The sequence below is a fragment of the Stylophora pistillata genome, chromosome 10, assembly GCF_964205215.1.
Source record: "Stylophora pistillata chromosome 10, jaStyPist1.2, whole genome shotgun sequence".
Lineage (NCBI taxonomy): Eukaryota > Metazoa > Cnidaria > Anthozoa > Scleractinia > Pocilloporidae > Stylophora > Stylophora pistillata.
In genome coordinates, this window is record NC_142528.1 from 2069670 (window position 1) to 2087853 (window position 18184).

General features: G+C 39.3%; 2 protein-coding genes and 1 long non-coding RNA gene across 3 annotated transcripts; all 3 read right to left on the reverse strand.

Moving 5' to 3' along the window:
- Positions 1-2294: 2294 nt before the first annotated feature.
- On the reverse strand, positions 2295-7517 carry LOC148721307 (uncharacterized). The gene is made up of 5 exons (XM_088735895.1): positions 7380-7517; positions 6579-6907; positions 5426-5567; positions 4142-4663; positions 2295-3334 (listed from the first exon to the last, which is right to left on the reverse strand). Exons 1-5 carry the CDS (start codon positions 7408-7410, stop codon positions 3018-3020), a joined length of 1341 nt encoding a protein of 446 aa, XP_088592021.1. The 5' UTR covers positions 7411-7517; the 3' UTR covers positions 2295-3017.
- Positions 7518-7981: 464 nt separating this feature from the next.
- LOC148721308 (lactadherin-like) lies at positions 7982-16988 on the reverse strand. Its single transcript, XM_088736125.1, has 4 exons — positions 16925-16988; positions 9378-9640; positions 8990-9110; positions 7982-8328 (listed from the first exon to the last, which is right to left on the reverse strand). The coding sequence occupies exons 1-4, from the start codon at positions 16986-16988 to the stop codon at positions 7982-7984; spliced, it is 795 nt and encodes a 264-aa protein (XP_088592251.1).
- On the reverse strand, positions 13790-14336 carry LOC148721309 (uncharacterized). Its single transcript, XR_015992436.1, has 2 exons — positions 14010-14336; positions 13790-13856 (listed from the first exon to the last, which is right to left on the reverse strand). It is a non-coding gene; the product is annotated as an uncharacterized LOC148721309 (long non-coding RNA).
- Positions 16989-18184: the final 1196 nt, after the last annotated feature.

Consider the following 18184-nt stretch of genomic DNA (forward strand, 5'->3'; position numbering starts at 1 on the left):
AGATCAGCTGTATTTGCCAGCAGCAAAGGGGAAAGATTGTACAAAACTCAATAAAAACTTAACACGTGTCAAATTCGATAACATTTTATGGGACAGAGCCTCTTTTTGGTGAATCATATCTTGAACTGTTCCCTTTTGTAATTGAAGGGGTTGTAATTGTAATTGTAACTGATCATTCTCCAGTGGTACCAAAAACTTATGAATAATCAGGTCAAGGCGAAGATAAAACGGATGTTGATCTGTGATAATCCCACAATGCCACGGATTCATGCCACTGAAAACCCCAGATGATTCAACTTAGCAACCAACCAACAACATCGACACCCATATTATCAATCTATTAAAATGTTTCTTTGAATGAAAATGGCGTCATGCCAAAAAGGATAAAAGTCAGAGCTCCACTGATCCATATTTAGCACAGCATTCGATCTGGCAATTCTTGGTTTGTAGGCTACTTTCCCTCTTGTTCCCTCGAATCCCAGTTTAATTTCAAAGCAGCACGAGATAATGTAATTTAGGTGTAAATTAATAAAGAACACTAAGACTACCATGTCCTAAAACCATATTATACGCCATAGTGATTCGTTAAATTTCTTAACTCTGATGCCGGAGGAATATCTCTTATCAAAGGGTCATCTCCGAGGGAAAGATCTTTGACTTTTTGAATGCTAGACGGCTGATTATATTCAACACCATTTTGTCAACACGACAAGGGAGTGATTTGAGAACGTGTACTACACGTGTACCACCCGGTTTACAATCCGCTGACCTACTTTCATGGCCATTCAATGACCAACTGAGTCATACACGAGTCTTAGGCGTGGCCATAATAATACTTTTAACCAAACAGTACAATGTTGAGAAGGTTGAGAGGGTAGGTAAGGAGAAGGGATTGAGGGATGAAAAAATCAACAAAGATAAACTGTGATGGTGAGATCGACGAATAAATGTCAAGATTCTCACATTTCCGGTGATATATATTTCCATGTTCTTCCCAAATAAACTTTGCTCTCGATTAATGTGGTTTCACAAAGAAAGACAAACTAACAACAAAAAGCCAATACTGACGACCAGAAATAAATTTATTGACATTCCTAAAATGAATGTGGAATTCAGGGGAACTGATTGCATTTTTCTCTAACTCATACAAACAACTTTTTTTTAACCATTAATGCATTCGCTGGCAAAGAAAGGTTTTAAGAATTTCTACTTGTTACTATGCACAAATGTTCTCAACTACATGAAAATTACAGTGTTCTCCACTGATTACAAAGAATGAAAATTTAAGAAATAAATAAAGTTTTGCGTAAACTTGAACGCGCCATCACCTTGACACAAATAAGCGCTCTTGCACCTTGAGTTGTGGGAGAAGGAACCAGGGGCCCGTTTCTCGAAAGACCCAGTAACTAACGGGCTCGATGGCATATTTTAAAATCGGAAATTAAAGAATAGAGAAACAACTTCTCTGACATCCTCACCAGTCCATTTCGCTTCTTTAGCTGCTAGTTTTATTGTATAATACTCAAACCATTTGAAACCCCTGCCTCGAATGAAAATAGAACAGCCATACGGGCTCGTAAAGAAACTCGTAAGTTTACCGGGACCTTCGAGAAATGCCGGTGACCCAGCATCGAAATAATTCATTCTGACAACTGTAAAGAGGATTGAATTTCGTTTTGAATATTTCATTCTTATCTATATCGTGTTTTTATTTGTTAACTCCTCGCTTTCCCCCTGTATACATCCCGGCCACATCTTCAAGTTGGTTTTAACCCTAAGCCAGTTTTTCATTTTGCAGGATACCGCTAGAGGTGAAGCTGAATGCTTTTCAATTAACTGGTAACCCAGGAACCTACTCACAAACGGCGGACTCCGATGATCGCCACCAAAGGACACTATACATCGGTAAAGTAGTCTCTCCGTAGATAATCTGCAAATGAAGCTAATCGCAACAAAAAGACGATCTACCTCATGCAGGTGAAAACTCAGTCAGCCCAAGAGAGTGGAAAGAAACAAAAGATACTGGATCACGTTGGTTCTATAGTAAATGAAAATCTGTTTTGATTTTGAGAAAAACAAATTGATTGCAAACTGATGGTAAAGCTTCACACTCAATTGAAAAAAGTTTTTCCACAAATAATTTATCATTAAAACCATACAACTTTCTGAGCCTCATGACACGAAAGGGAGAATGCACCCCCATCCCCTTTTGTGAGAATTTTCTTTTTGCATAGATTGAAGTCCCGCTCTCTCCCTCCCCCTCCCCTTCCCCCTCCCCTCCCCCCACCTCTTCTTCGATTCTCCGGATCTCTCCCTGCTTAGGTGTTATTGAAAGCTTTGAAACATTGAATCAGTTTTATCCTTTCCTCCATTTGAATCTTCAGGAAATTTAAGGATGAAACACTTATTGAAATCATGTGGTAATTTTAATGAAATAGCTACACCATATGTAATGAGTGCTAGTGTTTGGCTTTGGTTTGCCATCCCTGGAGTTTAAAGAAACCGCAATGCGCTTAGGTGTACTTGGTTCTTGTAATGACCTCCCAAACTGCACCGTCACCTAAAAAGCTTTGTGTATAGCTACAAAACTATTAATACATCTTACAGTCTAAACCTCGCTAAATAGTTGGAAGTTAAAACAAAACAAAAAGAGCAGTTGAAAGTTTAATTATTATTGACATTACCACATATTTTTGTCCCCTGACCTTCAAAGATGAACAACAAACACCCAAACCTTGCAGCCTCATTGGAGGAGATTGATTCCTAGTTAAGTTATACGACATTAAAAAATATTCTACTCTTGAAAATTTTGTTTGTAAATTTCAACTCTGAACTTCAAACCACAGAATGATGACTTTACTTCTAAAGGTTGCTTTGCGTAGCTTACACCTTAGAAACCGAAAAAAAAAACTGAATAATGACCCAAAGATTTATCAACTCTTCAAGTTAAAGTTACAAAAAATAGCCTCAAAACACGATAATCACTAACCGTTAATGAAAGTACTGCCTTGTACACTTCACTGGATAAATGTGATAATCACTCTACCATGTCCTTCGCTATTATAACAACATTCATTTTGCTGATTTGTTCCATTGTTAAAAGATCCCCCCCCTCCCCCACAGGAGAAATTTTCATCAGCTGCTCCGCCATTTCCCCCAGAGTAACCTCCACCGCCGCCAGCTCCCTTGTTGCGTCCGTGTAAACCACCGCCACCTCCGAACCCACCCAGGCCATGTCCTCCTACTCCTCCTTGAAGATATCCTTTACCTCCTCGACCACTACCGCTCGTAGAATCATCTTGTCCCTTATTATAGAAGCCACCACCACCTCCACCTACAAAACCAAAACATGATAAGTAGCTCTCTTATAAAAAGCAACATTTTCATTATAAACTAAAAAATAATTACACAAAATCATTGAATATTGTAGCCATGCAAAAGCTTATGAGGAATAGTCAGTGTTAAAATTTTGCATTTCACAATTTTTTAAAACTAAACTAGTGGGCAACACTCTGAGAACAGTAGTTGTAAAACTTCTTTATTCTCCGACGCGTTTCGTCTAACTGTCGTAGACTTCCTCAGGGAGTTTTACAAGTTAACACTAAACGCCTGTTTTTATAAGCCATAGTTAGCAACTATTACGTAGGCCAATGACCATAAAGGCTTGGCCGGACTTACGAACAGGAAAAAGCGAAGTTGTCAAAAATTGGAAATTTTTTTAGGCGACGTGAGAAAAAATATTTTGGGAGGCACAGTTTTAGCTAGTTGAGTGCTACGAGCTTAATTTTAAAAAGTTTTTCTATTTAATCCAAAATCGCTATTAGCTAATATGAAGGTCTCGCCAGTTGTTCTATTATTATCTCATACACGAGAAATTGAAATAACGCGATGATAGTGCATATTGACGGATCGGTGGTGAGCAGTAAATAAGTTGAGTAGGATTTTAGAGACTGAACGAACGAAACTCAGTTGAACTTTAGATATTTATAGAGGTGCCACTACAGATGTTGTTAACTAGAAAAGAAAAAAAAATCAAAATTTAGGATTAATAATTCCAATAGAGATCTGATTAATTTTACTGTCGTCTTACTGTCCCAATGAATTGAATATACTAATGGATTTTTCTTCTTTCTCCGCTTACCTGATCTTTTACCAGGGGTATTTCCTCCACTTCCACTGCTTCCTCCTGTCCCCAGTGGCAAGTTGTATCCTGCATTCCCTGTTGTATTAATGGACGCATCACATCCTGGATGTTGTTCTGACATTTTTCTAACCCCCCCTCCTCCTCCAGCAATGATCAAAGGCGTGTTGTTTCCTTTCACCACAAATGTACCTCCACCACCTCCGGCAGTTTCTGGGTTGGCATTCCCTCTTCTCCCTTTTTGACCAACAAGTACAAAGATATTCTCATCTTTGGTCAAATTAAAGTTTCCAATCATCCTTGCCCCTCTTCCTCCGTTGTTGATGTCACTGTCCTCACCGTACCCCCCTGAGGCTCCTATTGCTTCCATTCTGTATTCGCCAGTGCGTGGCACAGTCCAGAGTTGAGTACCGTTGGACACCGTAACTTGTCCGCTATGATCCTGATCTGTGTAGTGGCTACCGATTGAGTCTGGACCCTGAGATCCATTCTGACCCAGGTTTGTAAACACAGCTGTAAATTCTATTTAATAGACGTGAAATAAAATGAAAGTTACGATGTTAGTTGGAAATTTTTCAAATTTTCTTCGTCACTTCAGTGTTGCCATTACAATGGAAATGTTCTTATAGTAACGTAAATAATTGGATCACACTGGAACGGAAACGTCAGTCACTTGGAGTGTTCGAATTTTGTCGTGCTGTGCTATTTTCTAAAGCCTGCTCACCATTGTATTTTTAGAAACTAGAAACCTTTGATAGTCGGGTATTGACTGACTTCACTGCATTTGAGGATTACATTCGACAATAAGATATCTGAAACAAAATTGTGTTTTTGAACAGACACATGCTACTTTCATAAACTGTAGAATTCAGCTGTCACTGAATTTTGATCTAAAAATCCCAGGAGAGGACGAAGTTTCTTTCCCATTCCCATAAATTGAGTCGTTTTTCTCGTCAATTTATTCAAGATCGTTGTTCGGCGATCAGAGGTGATGGTGAAAGGAAGAGAGTGAAGAATAAAGGAATTCCTTATGACCAAAGCTGATAAGTCAATTGAGTAATGCCCTGCAGAGTAATTTTCGAATGACTGGAATAAGTTATCGGGGATTTCATTGACGTTGCCTTACTTCGCCCTGTTATTGGTCCACAAAAATTGCGCCGTTGAGATGACACACAGCGAATAATATCCGAGCGCTTGTGTTTGAACTGGAAATGAAATATCATCTGGTATAAATTGATCTTTTCAAGAGGTACCACTCGGGCGATATTGTCATGCAGGCCTTACCTTGTACACAGCCATACAGTTCAACCCCCATTGATATCCAGTTCTGCCACTCTACTGGTTTAAAACGAATGTAACGCGCAGTGATTGGTGGGTTAAGGTCGTGATAAACCACGGTATTCTGATCTGCGTTTCCATGAAAAACCTTTCAATCAACAACATAAAACATAACAGCCTTTCAATTAAATCTTTAATGTAAGTGTATGACTGTTGACTTCCTTCAGTATAATAGTTACAAGGCTCCCCCGGTCGTATCGGGGGGCGCTGTTGTAGAAGCTTGTCCAATGACCTTTCCTGGGGGACGCATGTTGACCACCTGCTGAAGAAGGCTAACAGACGGTTGTTTGCTTTAAGGCAGCTCAGGAGAAGTTCTGTCCCAGCGGAAGATATCGTCTACATCTATTGCTGCCTAATATGTTCCATACTTGAGTACGCCTCTACTGCATTTGCCAATTTACCGTCCTACTTATCTAAGACATTAGAGTCAGTGCAAAGGCGTGCTCTCGCCATTATTTGGCCAGGTCATTCGTACTCAGATACCCTAATGCTAGCCGGTAATAAGTCGTATTCATAATGACAACCCCCTTTATACTGCAATGTATGCCGACGTTCGTAAATCTTCAGACCGCTACAATTTAAGATCAAATCGTACTCACTATCACTCAAAAAAGTCAACCGATCATTTTAAGAACTTTGTGACAGTCAAATACTTGTCAGTTTAATCATACTCGTTTTTTTTATAATAAACATTATTATCATTTTAGTATTATCATTTCTATGTACATGCTGTTTTTACTTGTATGTAGTTTAATGCATTTTGTACAGTTTTCCCCCTTTTTTCTCCTATAATTCTTCTTAATATTAAAAACCTGTAATTCAGCATTCCTGCAAGAGGTTTGAATAAACGATATTATCATTATTATTATTATTATTATTATTATAATAAAGGCTATATTATGAATATCAGTTATTACGATGTAAAAACAGACCTCTCACTTATTCATGTACCATTCTTCTAGGCGTTCCCCTCGGGGGCCTCGATGTTTTATATCATTTGCGGTGCATATTGCAAAGACTCTGCTACTGATGATCAAAAAAATTATTTTCCTGCTTATATTAAACGGAAAACACGCGATACACGATAAATCAATTCTACCTTCGTAATGTTTTGTCCTGGGACTGTATAATTGTAGAACCTTCCTGTATTGTTGCCGTACTGCAGATTGTACTTCGTAACCCACTCCCTCTGGTGTCCATTACTACCTTGTGTTGCCACACGTATCACTTTTGTGTGCAGAACAACCAGATCAGCTTGGAGCCATTGATCCGTATCATTGCTTGCAGCTGCCCAAGATTCCGCTTTGTTAGGATGCACGAAGTAAAGTCTACCCTGGGCGGCAGAATGATTGGAATCTCTCTCTGAGGAGGCGCTTAACTGTCCATCAGAGATTTCACCGCTTTGCATACCGAGAAATCTTCCACATTCTGTTTTGGAAAGGTTTATAGACGATTTACAAAGCAGCTATACGATAACCCAATAATTAATTAAGTGAAGTTTATATTAAGCTAAAACTGTCTTTAACATAATTCCAGAAACTTTCAACGAAATGAAGAACCTTAAAGAACTCCTATGATCAGATCAACTGTGGCGCGGAGTCCTTTAATGTCTCAAGCTTATTAGAGGAAAACTGCAAATAGTTTCGTTCGAGGGAAATTTAGAAGCAATTTCTGGGACGCACCCGACAGTCATCGTCTCTGTTGACCACTTAGGATTTTATGTTTTTAGTACGGCTGATTCAACTTTTAACTTTCAATTTTCTTCACCTAGTTTTTCTTGACAACGGGATCTTTTATTCGACACAATACAAAACAGAATCGATTGCTCAGTTTATGCAATTAGCCGGCTAGATCATAGTTACAATGAGTATCAGCATTGGAAGACAGCCGTCTTCCTTACCTTTCACACATCCATACAGTTCCACTCTCATTGATATCTTATGGTTCCACTTCAGTGGTAGGAAACGTATGTACCTTGCTTTGATTGGTGGGTTTAGGTCGTGATAAACAACACTGTTCTTGTCTGTGTTTCCATTAAACTCCTACATCAAGATAAATATGAAATGAATGCTGCTCGTTTTGTTTTAAAATGTACTTTACGTGCTTGCGTTGTATACATAAGAACTTGCTTACTACTATCTATAAAATAACATACTGCAATGATTTCACGAGTAAACCGATTCGATTTGTCTCGGGAAATTCATCCCATACCACGGTACGGTAAAATTAAGACGAACTTTTTCTACAAATATCAATCTGAGATTAATCAAAAGCTGGATAGATGAGAGTTATACCCGGGCAAAGAAAATGGTAAAAAGTATGAAACTTTACAAACGTTTTATACATTGCAACAAATCGAGCAATGAAGCTCTGACTGCAAGGAGCGGTGCTTATCCTAACAAAAAGTACTGCTTGTCCTAACAAACTACTCAAAGAACACATTGGGAAGTTTAAGTTAAGTTCTAATTTTGACTTTGCGGCGCACAATAAGCAGCTCACGTTTCAAAATATTCTACCGTCTCGGATCTGTTTTACCTTAACTGGGGTTTGTCCTTGTTTCCTGTAGTATTGAAATCTCACTCCATAGTTGCTGTATTGTAGCTTGTACATCTCCACCCAGTAACTTTTCTGATGGGATCCTTGTGTTGCTACTAGTGTTACTTTAGTGTGTTGAGCTCTGAGATCTAGTTGGAGCCACGGATTTGAATCAGTCCTATCAGCTATCCAAGTCTCCCCAGCGCCATGTAATCTTGTGTTTTTTACGGTCTTCCCTTTATGGGATGAGACACTTATCTGCTCGTGTTTGATTGCACCACTTTCCATACCAAGTGTTTCTTGACAACGCAAATCTATTTCAAACCAAAAGGAAACTTTAAACTACCAATTTAAAATAGCAAAGTGTTGCAACTACTTATTATCCTGCTCACTGCTCACATGCAATTAGTAGATATGTCGCATTACTTCCACAGCCATGTTTACCAGTCAAACACTCGTCTATATCTGGAAAAAGAAAGTGATGAACATCATAGATAGTTGGCTCCTTTGAGAAGATTTAAAAAGCTTTTCATTACGTTATATCTTTTCTTGATAATGGGGTCATGTCTGAATTTTGGCGTAAAAATTCGTACTCAGTTTCATTGACATTTACTTCAATAAAAAGAAACTGAGAAACTACAAGTGGCCTAGAGGTTGACGGAAGACATAAGGAAAAAATGTATCGAGAAGATTGGGGAAAAAGGTCATGAACCCGCATCCAGTACCCCTTTTCTTACTGACATAGCTTAAGCTATCCGTGATCATTTTCACCGGAAACCTTAAAAGACAAAAACTCTCAGCTATAATGTTCTGTGACTATTAAAACTGTTGAGGTTCTAGCGATTGTTTGACATTCATCCCTTTCAAATAAGTCTGCCCAATCACCGAAACGAATTTCAACTTGGGGGAGGACAGTGTGGAACTCGTCACTTATATTCAATGTTTCTGCCCTAATAAAAGTATGAGATTCCTTACCCTCATCACAATCATGGCCTTCAAATCCAGATCCAAGAGCACACAGACACTGATAATCTCTGTCTGTAAACCCAGCTTGGCATGTTGCGTTATTCTTGCAGGGGTTTTCCGCGCAAGCATTCTTAAGGAGTCCGTTCATTTATTCCCTTCGCAAGCAGGGAATTTTAAAGTAAAGGAGAGGTGGGTGAATCCTTTGGTCTCGTATCAAAGCTTTCCCGTGGTACAGAATTAGAATTGCCTAGTGGTTATTACCTTGTCATTATGTAACTTAACGTACTACTACGTGGAGTGGAGTAATATATAAATACAAATACAAATACAAATAAATACAAAGCTTTCCTGGACAAGGACGGGAGTATTACTTATAGCTCTTAGAATTAATCCTCACCTCAGCTCCGCGGTAAACATAACTTTCGTTTTTCACCAGGTCTCCATCGTGTTCAATGGTTGCATTATTCAGTTCACACTTGTGTTTTTCAGACGCTTGCAATTGTTTTATCTTATGAAAGTTATAACTGACGCAGTTAGGTTCCAGGTAGCATTGTAGCATGCAGATATCCTCGTCAACCACGTCAACAGTTCGAACCGTGTGATTCTCCAGTCGGTAGTCAGGTTTAGGAAAACTGGTAAACTTCAAATTGCGGCAATAACCTAGAGAAAAATTGTGTTAAGTTAGAAAGTTACTGTGTGACAAGCACTTCTACTTAAATTGGGACTGTACAGCAGTGTTAGTACTGTATGACTCTCGCTTTGGTTTGGCTTTTGGCCTTACGTTAAACACCAGTCGAGTTATTTTTATTTATATTACAATAATTTGATATTTATATTTCGCAAATTAACATGTGGATATGATCAAATGCGTATCACAACACTTTTCGGGGGACTTTGGCCGCACTGCATCAGCAGTTTACAAACAACCGAAGGTAACTTATTTGAAGATGCCCCCTCCCCCCCAATTCCCAGTAAACAGGCCAGACCACGTCAAAGTAATTTCATAAGTGGGTTCTTTAACGTCCCCTGCCTAACCAAATTAACTAATTAATAGATGCAGGAGACGGAACCTACGGTTTATTCGTCCTTATCCGAGGAGACCAGAATGTCCATCCATTTCTTGATAGAAAGGTAGCGCATTCTCCTCAGTTCTTTTAAGACCTTGAGTGTTGGTCCGGCCGGGGCTCGAACCATCGACCTCGACCTCCCGCACAACAGTCCAGCGCTCTAACCAATTGAACTAACCGGGAGGCGGTTTCTGAATGATCATAGCAAATTTTAACTTCTTTTTGATGCGATCAGCTATTGTGATCGATCGACTGATCCACGCCGAAGTCTATAAACTACTCGTGTTGGTATGTAGAGTGCATAACTTAAGTATTTAACTACGTCAGACGTGCTTGTTGGAGCTCCGACATTTTACGCGAATTTTATCATCTATGGCTGCTTATGGCCTTTTCTTCAGGCATTAGTATCTTGCTATTGTGCCTAATGGTAACTGAGGCACAAAATGGATTGGAGAAAACAAGATTCTACGTTGTTTCAGGCGGTTTTTCGCCAAAGACCAAACCGATCAGTGTGGAAGCCGAAGTCACTCAATCGTCTGCTTTTGCATTTATTAAAATGCCTTCTCGGTCGCAGGCTATTGTCTCGCATTCGGATAAATCGTGCATCGTGGAATATCAGCATGCATGCCCCACGCAAAGGTGTCTTGGAAGTCAAGTCAAATTCCCTCGCGAGCAGTTGTCGTTCTTGTTGTCGATCGACTGTCGTCAGAGTTCGTCGCACTACACTAGTAACACAAAGAAAAAGTACGGAAAGTCCAGGATTCCGTATTACTCTAATAGTACGGCGACTTACCAGCTGTTAATGGCCTGGTGCGACGTCCATCCACAACAGGGACCTACATTAACATCCACGAAACCAAAATCATCCTCGATGCCAAAGTGTCCAGTTTGCGAGAAAACTGTACAGAGAAATCATAGACGCCTGGAATGTGAAAAATGCTTTGATTTAATTCATCTTCGTTGTTCTGGTGTAACAAGTTTTAACCATGTGAAGGCAAACTTGCCCGGGAAGTGGATCTGTTGTAACTGTGCGCTATCAATGCTGCCTTTCCATGGTCAATATGATCTAGACCAATCAGGCCCGTCTGAGGCCTGTTACGAAATTGAAGCTAATGATGTGATATTAGAGACATTGATCGATAACTCCAGCTCGCTGAAGTTGATGCACTTGAATACGCAAAGTATGCTTTCGACATTTAATGAATTCGCTTTGACAGTCAACAAATACCCCCTTGATATCTTAACTCTAAGCGAGACCTGGATGAAGAACAATAAGGATCTACTAGAATATGTCTCACTCCCTGGTTTCTCAAAGGAATTTCAGAATCGGGACAATGTCAAGGGTGGTTGGGTAAGGGTTTATATTCGAGACAATATCAAATACAAGCGACGAAAGGACATCGAGAACACCCAACCTGACATGGAACACCTCTGGCTGGAAACTCAAGGAAAGAACAAGCGCAGTAAACTTTTGCTGGGGAGTTTTTATCGGTCAGAAGCCATGCACAGACCTTCGGCATGGCTGGAAAAGTTCGAAGATCTCATCGGTTGCATTATTGCGCAGTGGGATGGTCTTCTCCTTCTTACAGGCGACGTGAATTTCGACCTATTGGGCATACCGGACGCCCCAACGCGGCGATATATTTCCCTACTTGACACCCTTAATGTCAAGCAAATCATTGACAAACCTACAAGAGCAACAAGAACATCACGAACCTTACTGGATCACATTATTATCAATGATCCATCCAAAATAACATCTCATGGTGTGATACCGTGCAGTATTGTGAGTGGCCACGATGGCCCCTTCGCGTGTGTAAACATCAGCGTAGCTCGTTATCAGCCAAGATATAAGTACATCAGAAACCTGAAGAACTTAAATGAGACAGCTTTTTTAGAGGATTTCTCCGCACTACCATTTTCGGTAATAACATCAACTGACGACCCTGACGATCAATTAGAGACTCTCAACACCTTGTTTAACGAGTGCCTTGAAAGGAACGCACCCCTCAGAAGGTGCCGTGTGACACGTCCTCCCGTCCCGTGGATGGATAACGAAACAATACTTAACCTCCAGTCACAAAGAGACAAACTGAGGCGAGAAGCGCATCAGTCAAATTCAGAATCTTCTTGGTCTGCTTTCCGGGAAGTGCGAAATAAAATAAAGAGCGCTATACGCAAAGCTCGTAAAGCTTTCATGGAAAAGGCTTTGCTGTCCAACAAGTCTAAGGAAGTCTGGCGCATGGTTCACCGCGTACTCCACCCCTGTCGACAGCCTTTAAGGTTCGACCCCGACAAGCTTAATCTTCATTTTGCTACGACCGCAAGGAGAACGCTTGATGTTGAATCGACCAACCAAGATGAACTCTTCCAGTTCATCCGCGGTCTTACGGATAAAGAGGGCGCCTTCCACCTGGAAAGTGTTACACACAAAGAAGTCCTGCGAACCCTTAAACAACTGAGCAGTGACTGTTCGACTGGACCCGACCAATTGCCTGCCCGGTTTGTAAAGCTGGCTGCTGGATGCTTGGCCGGCCCACTCACAACTATCATCAATAACTGTATTTCAAAGTTGTACTTCCCGCATGCCTGGAAACTCGCTCGTATCAGCCCCATTCCAAAAGTTGACATACCTGTCTCGGAAGATCACTTGCGTCCAGTGTCGATTCTTCCCGTACTTTCTAAGGTATTTGAGAAGCTTGTTGCTTCCCAAATGACTGATTTCTGCACTAGAGAATCTCTCCTTAGAGACACCATCTCGAGCTTTCGTAAGGGGCATTCGACCTCTATGGTACTCCTAGGTCTAAGGGACGACCTATTGAGTGCCATGAAAAGGGAAGACGTAATTCTTATGGTACTAGCAGACTTTTCGAAAGCATTTGATACAGTTTGTTTTAAAACGGCGATAACCAAGTTGCATCACTTCGGTTAATCAAAGTATGTCCTCAAATGGCTGGCTAATTACCTATGCGGCAGCAGAGATTACGTTCAAATTGATGATCGCAAATCGTCACCCGTGCTCTCCGAATTTGGAATCCCCCAAGGCTCAATCCTTGGACCGATGTTGTTCAATCTCTACGTCGCGGATCTTCAAGATATTCTTCCACCTACAATCAAAAGTTTCCAATATGGCGACGATACAACATTATACTCTAGCTGTTCTACACTGCAGATCACATCTCAAGCGGAAAGCATGAATGCAACCCTGGCAGGCCTCGGCGCCTGGTTAAATGATTCAAATCTGGCCCTGAATTCTAAGAAAACCAAGGCCATTCTTATCTCAACTCCACAGATGGCTCATGTACATTCTCTCGGAAATCTGGAGTTGGGATTAGAAATCTCCGGTAAACCACTGGAACGTATTAATTCTACAAAACTCCTGGGAGTACACATTGACTCAAATGTGTACTCCCAGGAGTTTCACATTTGGGAATTTCACATCAATTCTATTCTTAAATCTTGTTATGCGACTCCGAGAACCTTAAGAAAAATAAGGAACTTTACTAATTTTAAACTACGGAAATATTTGGTAGAAACATTAATTCTGTCTATAATAAGCTACTGTGACATTGTTTTTTATCCACTACCAAAGTTCCTCTCAGCTAGACTACAAAGGCTCCAGCGGTTCGCTATGGCTAGTTTCATCACTTGAAAATATGTTGTAGCGGCCGACACAAGCGAAGCAAAATTTCGACGACAACTATGAGTTTCGCAAATGAAGACACACTATGAAGCGAGGATATATTTTACGGACAAGCCTTGAATCGTTTTATTTAACGTAGTCGTGGTATCCAAGTACTTATCGTAAACTGAAATATGAATTTATAAGGAAGAAGCTAAGCTAAATGCGAATAGACAAACCAACATTCCGATATAAAGGCAAGATGCAAAGCTAGCTAAAAACTCAAACAAACTCACAAAACAAACTATATAAGCTCAAGGAAAGGAACATTAGCACTTACATAACAGTCCCGCTTGTAAGAATCGAACCAAAACGAACTTCAATATAAGTTAGGTATTCGGAAGCGAAACGGGAAATCCAAACAGACACTTACTCTAACACAGAAAACTGTAGTCTTACGGCAAACGACAACAACCAAACGATAAACAAAAAAAACTTCAACTACTCTTCTCTAAAAATCGCACACGTCAACATTAAAAAAGGGTCCGCGTGATTTGCTTACGAGATTGCTTCGTAACCTCAAAGCACGCGCACGCGAGTCGCGCGCGCACAAGTTTGTTAACGTCTTCTTAACAGCAGGCAAAACCGTGGCAGCTGTTACATATGTAAATAGTATATCTACCATTCTGGATCTTGGCTGGCTACCTATCCTGGAGCTAAGGGACTACTCGCTACTAAAGACTATTTTAAAGCACTATATTCTGATAACTGGCCCTCCCATTTAAATTTGCAAGTCGTAAAACCCGTTAGGCATCTCCGTTCAAGTGTTGCTCCAAGGCTTTATGTTACATTTGTACAAGGCACCTTTCAGCATTCAGCAGCCATGATTTCTAACGAATTGCCACCAAATATAAGGAATTGCATAGATTTTAAAGAATACCGCAGGCTCTGCAAAGCGTTCTTGAAGGCGGGCGCTTTGTCTTCCTTGTAAGGATATAGAAACCACCACCACCACCAACCAACATATTCTGCATATTTACTTTCATGTATAGTTTTTATTACAATTTAGTTAGTCATTATAATTTAGTTCTAATATTAAATATTAGTATCGTAGGCCTTCACAGATCCACACTGTGGATCACCAGGAGTGAGGAGGCAAAACGCTGAAATGTATGCTCGAGCATGCACATTGTAACTGGACAGAAGACATGTTATTTGGCACGTTTATCGATTATCCTATGATTTCCAGAGTATTCTTGTTTAGTCCTTTAGGAAAGTTCTAGTAGTTCCGGCATGAGTAAGTGACGTCTATTTATCGAAACTCGAATTGTTTACCGTAAATTCTGGAAAATTCTATGATGTTGTATTACTAAAAATAGTCGTGTTGTAAATCTGTAGAATCTTCTAGAAAGATTGTGGGGAACTATATAAGAAGGTGCAGTAGGTTGTTTCGTTTAGAGGAAAAAGAATAAGAAGAAGAGAAAAAGATAAAGGAAATAAAGGAGTTAGTGAAAACAATTAATTTCAAGGTTTATAACGAAACCAGTAACAGCGTAATTGAGTATACAGGAACAACAAATCCTGAAATGTCACATTTTGGTCGAGTGAAGTGGAAATACGATAAAAGGAAACATGCGACTGCTTTTCAGAGTCTGATTTCAAAATAGCAAGTGATAGCAAAACTTGAAAAACTATGCAGGAAAATAGAAAACCTTGTGCTGTAGTAGGAGTGTTCGAGAAGCTTCTTTTTCTTTAATTATTCTGGACATGCCATAGGGGTGAAGAGGGCATTTTCACATCATTCTCTTTAAAAGCGTGTTCTCGAAAATTTACGTTTTCGATGGACAGCTATATTATCCAGATTTGTGTTGATGGTAGGTTATACTGTAAGAATTAGTTTGCTTTTTCGGCCAAATTTTCCCCACTAAGTGAAAGTGCGGACTCAAAGTTAGGTGTTGAATTCGATTTAGCCTGAGGCCGCTAAATTTTCCTGTCAGTCAAAACAGGATGTCTACATCAATTAATGATGAATCCTATTCAAAAATCCATCCTCTGTAGTGAACAGGTCAATGGTTTTCTATCACACAGAATCTTTTCCTGTATTCAAAAAATGCTATCTAACATCTTTATTTACATCAAAGTTAAATAACGTTTATATCGTTTTTGAGAACAGTGACGAAAATTTACTGACATCGCTGTTCATACATTTCTGATCTTATTTCGCAATACTGATGCAGCCGAACAGTCATTGTTTTATGAAATAACTCAGATATTTACCATCGCTAGGTTTTCAAAAACCGTCCACAGTTCACAGTGAAACCTTTATTTGACGAAAAAAAGACTGCGCTACCGAGTTAAAGTTGCTTTGATGGCACACAGTCTGAAAACGGTCTGTCTTGAGATTCGTGTCAAATCGTACAAAGCAATGTCCTGTTTGCCATCGTTGTTCTCGCGCTTGAAGAAGTTTTAAACCTGACTGCGTTGTTTTAAAAATGAAAAATCTTAAGGAACTCCATGAATCGACGGTCAACAATCTCCGTTTTGATAAAACAGGACTGCATAAGAGTTTGTTTAATATTTTTTTTTTCGTGAAACCAAATGTTAAGCTTGAAAAGTTCTTTTTAAGGAAGTAACAACGAATGGATGTATTTAAGAAGGTAAGATTCGTCAAATAGCCGAGTTTTACCACAAATAAAATGTTAAGCCTAACGGCCGTTTAAAAGCTCGGCTGCTTTTTCTTTTCTCTTCAATTTTTCCATGTTATTTGTAAGACTATGTTACATGGCTTGGAAAGTTTCGCTTCTGTGTCAAGTTTTCATTTGATTCAGTCGAACCATTTTAGTTGAGTTTTAAATTGAATTCCCATTTGTTTTAAAATTCGAAGATCTGCCAGTGGTCACTTATCCATCGTGAGGTATCGAAGAGTCGAGAACTTTTATGGACAGCATTGCAGAGACGTGTTTAATTATTCTGAGTTAAACTTTCCCTTTTGGCTGATCCAAAAACCATATTCCCTTAAAATTGTATTCTGAACTTCTTATGAAATGCGTAGGTTGTATATATTGTGCTTGTCCAGGACCAAAACTATTTACTTGAAATAACTTTAATGTCTTTAATACTTCTTGAAGAAGCCTGTGTGAATATTTCAAGACTTAGTTATGCTAATAGGGATAATAAAAATGTAACATAATGACTTAGTAAACTTTTAAAAAGTACTCAGACATGAGTTAGGACCCAACTGTAGGAAAATCTCACCTTGTCCTTCTGGTATTAAGGAAGCCAAAACGGCGAGAACGAAGCAGTAGAATACAAAGAGCATGTTTCCTAGAAAATTCCCGCTGTACTTCAGGCGAACAATTACGGCGAGTTATTCAACCTTATGCCGGCGAAATATCAGACAAATTGAGAGAGCTGATGTTTAATATGCGTTCAAATACATAACCTTCTCTGTTTAATTATAAGGTTGTCAGTGGTTGCCACAAATGAATAAGTTTCTCTGGGATGTAGTTGGTTGGTGAAATTCGATTATACTTCATGCATATTGATGGCCTTCAATTTGAATTTTAGGGAAAGTTGTCCTTTATGTGTTTTTCTATTCTGGTTTAGTTATCTCTGTAGGGGTGCAATGTATGGCGATAAGTTACTTGAAAACATTGTAACAAATATTTCTACGCTCTCCTTATCTACCCAAACTTGACTGCAAAATAAAGACGACCAAACCATCAACTAAACATGTAGAACTTTCATACAAAATCCTGAAGTAACACAAAAATTATTCAGACAGTAGAAACTTGTTTGAAAGCCTCATTGGGCTTTCGGTTCTATATAGTTCCTGGGATATCCCGTATATCCCTGACAGCATTATTTTTGAAAATAAAACATCTCAAGGAACTCAACGAATCGACGGTGAACAATCTCCGTTTTAATCAAACAGGATTGCATAAAAATTTTTTTTAACAAAAATTTCTTGAAAACCACCTGTTTAGCTTTAAAAGCCGCGGCTCTTTAGGAAGAAACAGTGAATGGATTTATGTATATATGTATGTATGTATGTATGTATGTATGTATGTATGGATGTGAAGTGAAATTGTGTTCCAAGCTTAGTTTCTTTTCTCGAGAGGCAAAGTTTCAATCCACAAAGTCCTCAGATTTTACCAACAGCCAAGTATTAATACAAATAACACGTTTAAGCCCAAAGTTAAAAGCACTGGTGCTTTTCCTTTTCTCTATATTTTTTCTCTTCAGGTAGGGTTTGAAAATTAAAAATTTTTCACGAAACGTTAGTTCGCCTGTAGTGACGATACAAAGGACCTCCAGTGATAATTTCGCTATCACGTGGCATCGAGAATTTTAAAACGTGCATGGACAGCGTTGTAGAGACGTGATTAATCATTCTACAGCATACTCTCTTTTGGCTACTCCAAAAATCATGTTCCCCATATTCTTCATCTTGTTGCTCGCAAATAATTTGTTGTAAAATGAATTCGGCAAATGTTGAACGTACTGTAAAATTTG

Bases quoted from the DNA above. Each gene is read 5' to 3' on its own strand.
- LOC148721307 (XM_088735895.1), bottom strand. From the start codon at position 7,410: ATGAGAGTGGAACTGTATGGATGTGTGAAAG. The intron at 6,908-7,379 runs GTAAGGAAGACG...TTTCCAAAACAG, and splicing joins ACTGTATGGATGTGTGAAAG to AATGTGGAAGATTTCTCGGT. The intron at 5,568-6,578 runs GTAGAATTGATT...GTTGATTGAAAG, and splicing joins CAGGACAAAACATTACGAAG to GTTTTTCATGGAAACGCAGA.
- LOC148721308 (XM_088736125.1), bottom strand. From the start codon at position 16,988: ATGCTCTTTGTATTCTACTGCTTCGTTCTCGCCGTTTTGGCTTCCTTA. The intron at 9,641-16,924 runs GTGAGATTTTCC...ATTTTTCTCTAG, and splicing joins CTTAATACCAGAAGGACAAG to GTTATTGCCGCAATTTGAAG. The intron at 9,111-9,377 runs GTGAGGATTAAT...GGACTCCTTAAG, and splicing joins ATGTTTACCGCGGAGCTGAG to AATGCTTGCGCGGAAAACCC.